General features: G+C 30.5%; 1 protein-coding gene across 1 annotated transcript in view; it reads right to left on the reverse strand.

The window, feature by feature from the left end:
- Positions 1-1774: 1774 nt before the first annotated feature.
- Positions 1775-10036, reverse strand: part of LOC108567818 (lachesin) — a 23315-nt gene continuing 15053 nt past the window's right edge. Inside the window, exon 6 of the mRNA XM_017928511.1 lies at positions 1775-3289. Within this exon, the coding sequence (XP_017784000.1) occupies positions 3180-3289 (110 nt within the window). The 3' untranslated portion in view covers positions 1775-3179. The remainder of the gene's footprint in view (positions 3290-10036) is intronic.

The following is a 10036-nucleotide window of genomic DNA, read 5'->3' on the forward strand; positions in this document are numbered from 1 at the left end:
TTTCAAACCATTAATTATTGAGTGTAAGTTAAATAACTGTTAAACATGCTTATCAATATAAAAATATAAAAAAGGTATAATTATACAAAAAATAGGTATTAGCTAGTCTTGCCTATAAAAAATTTAAAAATCACAGATTAATTAGACATATTTTATGAAAACAACACATATGATTATGATATTCTTATATACTGAGATTGACTTTTCTGTTTAAAAAGTGATCAAGATTAAATTTAATGTCACATTTTACATTTTATATTTCAAATAATTTATCGACCAAATCGAGATTTAATGCTATATTTTATACAACTTTGTCATTTTTTTGATATGTGACATATTGAATATCAGGGTAATTTGTTTCTTATTTTACATTACATCTGATCTATATAAAAATTAAGTATCCCGAAATGACCGAGGAGTTTGTAATGTAGATGATTTATTATTATATATTAAAAAGATTTTTATAATTAAATAAACGGATGAAATTAAGAGTAAAGCTGAAATATTTTCTATATAGTTTTTTTATATTATAAATATGAATGTTTAATACTTTGCATACATGTGCATTGTTGTGTTAAATATATACAGAGTGCAGCAGAAAAAAAACTACCACATTTGAAAAGAGTATTGACCAAAAAAATGTAGATAAAAAAAGTTTTTACTTTAAATTTTACACATTTGGAAACCTTTTCTTTATACCTGTAGCACCCTGTATAATGACTATGGAAGATATTTTATATTACACATGATGCAAAAGTTAAACAATATTTCTTATTGATTGTACTCGGATGTGTGATTGAAGTGTACAACTTATTAAGAAACTTGAATAATTTATTTCAGAATAAAAAAAATATTGTAATTAAGAAGAACGAAATGAGAAGAATCATATATAAGTTAAAGAGGAAAAAAATACTTTTTTTACAGCGAACAAAAAAAATTAAACAAAAACTGCACTGTAATATTACTCTGTTTAACATGATCTTCCTCTACAAAATAAGCAGTTTTTTAATACCTCTTTGGAATCTCCAAGTATTTTTTCAAGAAGCGAATCTTCTATTGACTTAAAAAGGTGACAATCCAAATGTGTAATAACAGGTGAAATGAAGAAGACCCACTTCTCATCCGTTTTAAATGATCTTTTGCTGTTGACCATGGAACAGTAGGTTCTTGTGACATTTCCTTGATAACACTTTATCTTAAGAGATCTCCCTGAATTTGGTTTGTCCTTGAACTCTTTATCACCTTTTTAGAACTTTTTAAAACCATCTACAGCATAGACTTTCATTTAAATCCTTTATCAAATAAAATCAACAAAAAAATATAGAAAATGAGTGTATCCAATATCTGGCCCTTGCATTTTATTACTATGTACAAATATAAGTTCAAAATTTTCCATTCAGAAAAATTATTAACAGAGCTTCAAAAGTGTTAACTTGAAGAAAACAGGTGATAAACTGGCTTCAAAGTAATTTTCTTTTCGCTTTACCTTATATACATGGAAGAAAATAAAACAGAAGTGATTTAAGGAATGGCGTAATTAGGGACTTGTTTCAAACACTCGTATGATATATATGTATGTTATATATTTACAATATTTTATTAAATAAATATTTTATACATGTATATATTTATATAATTATAATTGTAGGTCTTACATATAAGATAATAAAACAAATGGAAATTTGAACTATAATAGATAGTAAACGTAATAATGTTACAAGACATATAGATGATAACGCATTAAGATTAATATAAAAATAAAGTGTAACAGAATAGAATATTAAGATGTATGTAATAAACTTAAAGAGAAAGTCAATGCGACATAATAAAATATAACATGGTAATATAATAATAACAGTAATAAAATAATTGTGAATAGGTTATACGTGCCTTCAATTCATTTACTTTCCCTGTATAGTCTATGTATATATATATATATTATATATGTTAAATATACTTAAATGATCCAATCCAACAATCAGACGTCTGCGTGCCATTCCCTTCTAAACATCGTTAAAAAGTTTAAAATGACATGTATAAGTGTAATTATCCAATAGTTCACTTAATTGCTAAACAGTTTACGTAATTAAATTTCACACGTAGACACACACAACGACCGCAATTCAGTCGATAGTGCAGCATTCGCGCATTCATTCTTTTTCGTTATTTTTTTTTATTCAGTTTCTAATTCAGAGCACAAATTGTCCAATTGTTCCAATTAATATGCAATTCGCTCCATTTCCAAATTCTGTGAATGTTTATTCGGTTCGCATCAAATAATTCAGATGGTAATTGAAGGAAACTTCTTACCGCAATCGAAAATTTTTCATACGGAATCTGATCAATATAATTAGATTTTTTGTACGTACTTCTTTTTTTAGTTGACATCAAAAATAAAAGCCACCAACATATATTGAATAAACTTTTTCACGTCTGAAAATTTCTGGATCTATACTCAAACTTTTAACAAAGCTATTTCATATTTAAACAATTTAATTGTTTCAACATGTGCTTTGTAGTTGCAATACCTAAAGAATAGATCATTCCTTAAGGGTTCTAGAAACCTCGATAGACACCATTAGACAATTTACATAATACACATAGATTTATTTAATAACCATTTTTATTTCTAAAATTATTTTATTTTTCTTTTCTTTTTAATATAAAACATCTTGTCGTAATTTTAGTACAGACAATGCATACTATTTGCCATGTAACTTGTCAGGTTGTAAGTACTCAACCCGAATTCAACAATAGAATATCAAGTTAATTGGCTTGTATTTTATAATTATTTTAAGTTTATAATTATAGTTACTAAACATTTGATAATTAATCAGACTTTGTGTACAAAAAAATCTTGTTCATGTTTCAGACAAATTTTCGCAATCTCTCATTCAGCCATCAACCATGATTATAAAGGTAATTAACATGCATTCCCCGTTCACAAACCAAGATAAAGTATCTAAATATCATTAACGTTACTTTGATTTTGAATATGTTATAATAATATATATATTTGTTTATAATATATTTTATTTTTCATATAATTGGATATACAGTAAGAACTTGAAGCACCCGACGTCTTGTTGCATTTGCGCAACGTTTCAGGAGAGTTCTCTTAATGATTATTATAAATCTTAATAAATATGTGAATCCTTCGTCCTTTCTGCAGATGGGATTTAGGAGAGCCTGGCTATAGCGATGGCAATGAAGAGGAGCCACGAAGACGGACTGCATTGAAGCCAGGACAAACCGCGTCCTCCGTGCTGCATTGCTGCAGGATTCTCCCCTAAAAATGAAACAAGAACTTATATTAATATAGTAAAAAAAGTAAATAAATAGCATACTCCGAGCCATAATGTGTGTAGAACGAAAAATGAAATGCGCATGAAAGGATGCAGAGATGTTTCAAGCCATTTGCCGCCGTTGAGCGGAACAAAAAATAAATCTCGTACATGCATGAGAGCAAAAGAGATATAATCCCTGTTGTTGTGCGTTGCTCTTACGAGCTTGGCTGATAACATTCCCTGCTAAAATTGTTATACATCAGGACAGCAAAAAAATCTTGATGCATGCTAAGTAGAGACAAACATATATTCTACCTTAATGTTGGTACTGAAATTTATTTGAAAGAGATTAACCCTAATACATATTATACCTATAAATTTGTGGATATTGATAAAGAAAAATCCAGTAAATATTATAAATAATATAACAAAATGTTTACTCTTTTCACTCATTTTTTGACTTTATGCATAATAATTGTCTTGTAGTTTGTATTTACTACAATTTTTCTTAATTAATATGTCTGATATTCTAATTTTTTATTTGATAATTGATAATATTTTTGCCTTGGAAGCATATGTATTGTGAAAGTTTCCATTATATGTTGACATAATTGCTGGGAAATTTCTATAATTTTTTGCCGATTTTTATCTTTGAGATCCTCAATAGTTTGTGGTTTATTGATGTACACTCTATGCTTAAAATAATCCCAAAGAAAGAAGTCTAAGTTGTCTAAGTATCAAGTTTTCCATAACAAAAAAAATCACCAGTTTTAAGTGAAGTTCTATGCGTTGTTCGATCGTGTACTTTTTCATAACTTTAGCTCAATGTTTACTAATGACATAAATATATATACTCTGGTTATACCGCAGAAGAAAATGGTGGAAAATTTAAAATGTTAATTCTATTTGGGACACCCTTTTGATAAAATTATTTCAAACGTTTTTTTAAGAGAATAAATACAAATGTACAAATATGGAGTGATCATTGTAAATATATTGAGTATTTCCTGGGTATTACTTTTTATCTATTTTTTTATACATATAGCTGGAAATATGATTTTTCAATGTCCAAATGTTAAAAGCTGATAGAACAGTAGAGGAAAAAAAAAACAGAATGGATGAGAGAAATTTAGGGTCGAAAAACGATGAAAAAAAAGAGAGGTTGAGGTTGTTACGTGTATGGCATAGTAAAAATTGTCTGCGGGGGTGTAAAATCAAAAATGCAACGGTCCACGATGGATTTATCAGCGAGAGACGACCTTCTGTTTTAATGCGCAAAAGAACAAAAAAAAAATGAGTGACACGTTAATTTAGTTCGGGGTGTGCCGCCTCCATCCGCCGCTCCGCAAAAGTCGCGCCCCCTTCCATACCTCGGCTCTTGTTCCATCCGAATCACCTGTCAAAACGTACATCCTCAAACGCTCGCTCACTCATAACATCACCCAAATATAATGAAATTGGCCCCATCCAGATGACAACAATAAAATTGGATGCGATCACGGAGAGCGAGAGCGGGCGCTGCCAATCGAAAAAAAAAGTATGACCCTCCGCATTTTTGCGTTTGCCTTAATTACATCGATAAATTGATTAATTACTCGTATTAATGCGTATTTTATTGGATTCGAATTTAAATCAAATTTTCCAACCATAAATTAATACAAAACTGATACTTCAAACAGTTTAGGTTTATTATCCTTATTATTTTTTATCCATTAACAAAATATATGAATTCTTTAAAATATAAATATGCAACCATAAAGATACTTAAGAAAAAGTAGACAGGGGAAAGTTTCCGAACTTGGACTCGTTTAGAGAAATTTGACAACATTGTTTGTCTAGACATAAAGTTAACTGATGTAATACAATAAATTCACTAGTGGATGCAGTGAGGCAGTTATTGTCTTTCCGAAGTTAGAAATGTATTAATTTACTATAAATATATGTATACTATAAAAATATAATAAAAATAATAATCAGAAACCACAAATTTACCATGATTTCTATTTATATTTTTAGTAAAAATCGGTTTATCAGATATATACACTTTTACTTAATAAAAAATCTAAATTCAATGAAATAAATATTGATTTATAACAAATACAAAAGAAGTTTCATACATTTTCAAATCATATTGGCCGGTGAAACCGGTTTATCGGTAATTGAAGACAGAATTGTAATCAATTATGGCCGAGTTCGCAATCAATCAGAACACGCAGAGCTGTCTTTGATGTTGATACGTTTTCTTCTTCTTCGTATACTCGCATCCCGTATACAAAGATTAAGTCATCCCGTGTGTTCGGCCCAAGTAATTCTAATCTCTCCCAGAGGGGCATCGCAATCCCGTTAATTGCCTTCGCAAACTTCCGAACAGTGTTTCGCATCCCCGGATCTAATTCGTCTCGTCATCGGTGGCATCCATCGAGCGGCCCTCCAGAGTCACATTCAAACAGTCCAAAACCCCAAAACTATTATATACCATCATGCACACTACTCAACTATATACTCCACTTCTAACAATATATCTCTATACTCGTAAAGCATAGATTGTTCGAAATGAACAGACGAATAATTGAATAGTAATTCCAAATGAAATATTGCTAAATCTAGTTCTACTGTTCTTTATTATTGAAGAACACATGTTTTTATTCTGTATGTTGACTTACATACATAGAATATAAAGAATAATAACAATCTATATTGGAAATTCAAAATTTTTCAGTGCAAGAAGTGGTCCAATGTGTGGAAACATTGGTGCAAGGTCTGAAGAATACAGTCACCCACTGTATAGAATTTCCAAGTGCAGCTCTACAATTTGAGCAACGTTATTAATGCGACTTGTGGAATAGGTTTGGTTTGTTTCTATTCACCAATACTGAATGCTTAATCCCAACCTTCCTCTTCATTTCGTCTATTTGGTTACAATATACAACCGCCGTAATCGATTGACTGGGTTTCTTGAAGCTGTGGAAAACACCAGTTCTGGACCATAAAATATTAGAGTTTCATTATTAACCAAAAATTGAAAGCTTTCAATTGACAAAAAGAATCAATTTTTCGTCATATGTAACAACATTGTGTAAAAATGGTTCGCCTTTATATCGCGTCAGCAAAGAAAAGGATTTATGTATAACACATCTAACATCAAACTTTATTGATAATTCACACGTAGTTTGATATGTGTCGATAGATATTTGGCCCTAGACGCAATATCTTATTAGGAATATTAACAATTAAAGGCAGTAAGTTAATTTAAAATTTTATATTATGTTATTACAAAACTCATTACATATAGTTTTCTAAATAATGTGGAAAGGCTACCACTAACTCCAATCGATTGTGTACAATTGAAGTATAAGTTTTTTTTATTACATCATATAAAAACTTTTAAAATTTAATTATAATGTATCTCTGTACTTGTGAATAATATGTGTAGATAACCGAGTTATAAATATATAATAAAAAAAATAAATAATAAAAAAAAATCGTTTTAATTATGGTCCATTACGTCCACCGCAAATGGCGATGTTTGGAGTGGAGATCGCTATGAAGTTTATATGAAAAGTTTAGGAATGTAAGTGGTACGTGTACATCGTCAAATTTTAATGATGCTGGGCGTAATATTTACAGATGCAATTAAAAGATTAAAAGAGTGCGATATTGCGTGCAGGACCGTAGCCCCGTGTGCAGATGCAATTTGTACCATGTAGATTTGCATTTAAATGGTCGCACGTCGAGGCATTTTTGGAATACAAATTTTTGTTTGCGATGCATCCGACGCCGACGCCAACAAAGCCCGCCGCCGCCTTCACAAGGACGACAATGTGCTGGTATCTGGCGAGGACTGAAGGACGACAACGTGAAATGGATTGGAAGCGTGTGTGTGCCATTAATACGATATGCAAATGAGAAAACTCCGTGAGGTAGATAATGCGTGTCGAGGAAATGATGGGCCGCGCGCGTGAATTCCGGCCGCTGGTGCGATAATGCTCGAACATTTTCCACCCCTTGATGTATTACACCACCAGCGGAGAAGGACAAGAATCAAGGAGGATGAAAGACAAAAAAAAGAAAAGAAACAAAACAAAAGGAAAATAGCGAAATGCAAAGTCTACGGGAGAGATAGCAGCGGCTCCAAATGATTTTGTTTAAAATGCGAATTAAAATAATAAATTTGTGACAATTTCGAAATTGGCGCGATTCGTCACTGCCGTAAAAGAGGGACAGTTCTCTTTTTATATGTTATCTTGACATCCGCTCTCTTTGTGACATTGATATGTGCGACACGCAACCTTCTGCTGTGTCGTTAATGCCGCAACGTTTACTCTCAGATAATTATCAAATCCATTATCACACCATATAAAATATTACGACTCTATTAATTCTTTATAAAAAAGATTAGCAAACAACAACAAAAAATGATTGTACCTTGGCAATTGGAGTTGTATTTATGAGAACACTTTAATTATTGGGTTGAGGCATAATTATCAGGCCTAAATATTGCTTAGAAATGCTTCATAATTATGCACTCAAAAATATACATTTTTGAAATCAATTAAAAGTTCTGACAAACAGAGAAAAAAATATTATTGTCAATTACTTATGTGCAAATTTAACAGTATTTTTATCTGACATTTTCTTCTTTACAAACATACATAACTTATTAGGATTAAAAAAAAAACTCAACTGAACGAACGAAATGTTTATTGAAGCAAAGTACTAAATATTTAAAGAAAACCAAGATAAAAATAAATGCATTTTACATTCTAAGATGTACGTTATTTGCATCTATGTGTTATGATGTCGCATCCAGCTTATTTGTTTTCAGGAACATTTTTAGAAAAATATCATTTATGTTCGCAAATATAAAGCAACGAAACAAAAATTCTGCATTCACTATGCGAGGTATTATTTGCATGTAAATGTTCAGTTATCCCGTCAATACCTTGTTCTATATAAGCGTTTACTTGCATCGTTGCATACACAATAAATTCAAATTAATACTAATTCAATTAAAACATAAACGACAGCAATTCAATGCCAGGTTAAATATTGATAGAAAAATAAAATAAAAAATAAATTAGTTTTTAATTTTCGTTAGCAAATATTTACAAATTGTCTTATGTAATTAGCACATAATTAATATTGAATAAATGCAAATTTAATACGTAATATTTTACTATCAAGGAAGATTATAAAATCGTTTTAAATTTCATACGCAGATCAATCAATACTTTGAATAACTATTACGAGAAAACTAAAATCCGAAATATTTTCCAAGAATTTTTGTTTTGTAAATAAATACATAAATGAAACGCGTCAGCCGTACAGAAAAAAATAAAATATAATCTGTAAATATTTGTGTGTAATAAAAATATTTATAAAAAAAAACATATCATATTACATAGTTTTGTCACTTCTTTTGATACCGAATCATGGTCCACAGTTTTGTGCTTTTGTAATAAAACTTAAAAGATGTCAGGACTACACGCACAATACAGCTGCGTGTCCCAACACATAATCTACTCACCCAACCCACCTATGTACGTCGCCTATGAACTCTGAGAGCCATGCTATTGTAAACACATACATTAACAACAATTTACATGATGAAAAGTCGTCTGATCGAACAGCTTTGTTGCAGCGCTTCAAGAAGAGATACATAGAGAATTATAACGTCACATGTGTGTCGATGTTTGCTTCTCAGGAAACCACGTTACGTCCTGATGTTCAACCTGGATAGTCCCGAAATAGAGTCACCTAAGAGTTACACCCAGGTGGCCGCAAAATAATTTATGGTTGATGGGTTTGATTAAGTGGTAGCAAGTCACCGATCCAATCGAAATATTGATTGGATTGTGGTTTTATTTAAGTATTCATGTCTTTTACACAGAAATGGTTTTTATTTGGTTGATTTATTAAATAGGCGAATTATCTAGCAATTGGTGAAATAAATTCATGTAATTTCTCAAATGATCAATTTGCTGAACATCAAGTAAAATAGATGTATTAAAATAAAATTATATGACGAAGATATTATAAATTAGCTAGTATTATTGCAGATACTGCTGAGCTGCATAAGTCGACGAAATATATATATTAAAATTACTTGAGGTATGTAAAATGATATTAATTATATTATTTGTATAAAAACTAATATTAATGCAATACAATTCTAACAGTCATTAAATTATAGTACCGTAAATAGATTAAAATAACAAATACTCTGACAACATAACTTGCATGAGCTAATACAACTACTACTTTGATTTATTCCGACGCAAATTGCAGCACACGGGGCTTCAAGCGGTCCGATTTATTGGTACGTTTTGGACACGATTCTAATTTCATGTAAATATTCATCACCATCACCGTTATAATATTATTCGCCGTATTTAACTTAGGCCGCAATTGCGCAAATTTTGGAATAGCAATCGATGCACCAATTTATTGCTCATTAAAATATCGCATGGACCGTGCATAAATACGATGAGCGATATCAATTTTATGTTTGAACTCTGCGCAGCGTGGAAAAGGAAGGGTCGAGTGCTGACCGAAAAACGGTTATTGGAATTTTAATAAAAAGAAAAATTATGTATCATGAAAAACGATATCATCTTTTATTACAAATCAACCATTATTTATGCCATATGTACCAGGAATAACATTACTGATTTATTATTTCACTGTTTGCAAAAAGCCAGTAACAAAATGCCACTGATCTTTAATATATTACATATAGACATTTTTTA

This window comes from Nicrophorus vespilloides, unplaced genomic scaffold, assembly GCF_001412225.1.
Source record: "Nicrophorus vespilloides isolate i.1.1-1 unplaced genomic scaffold, Nicve_v1.0, whole genome shotgun sequence".
Taxonomy (NCBI): domain Eukaryota; kingdom Metazoa; phylum Arthropoda; class Insecta; order Coleoptera; family Silphidae; genus Nicrophorus; species Nicrophorus vespilloides.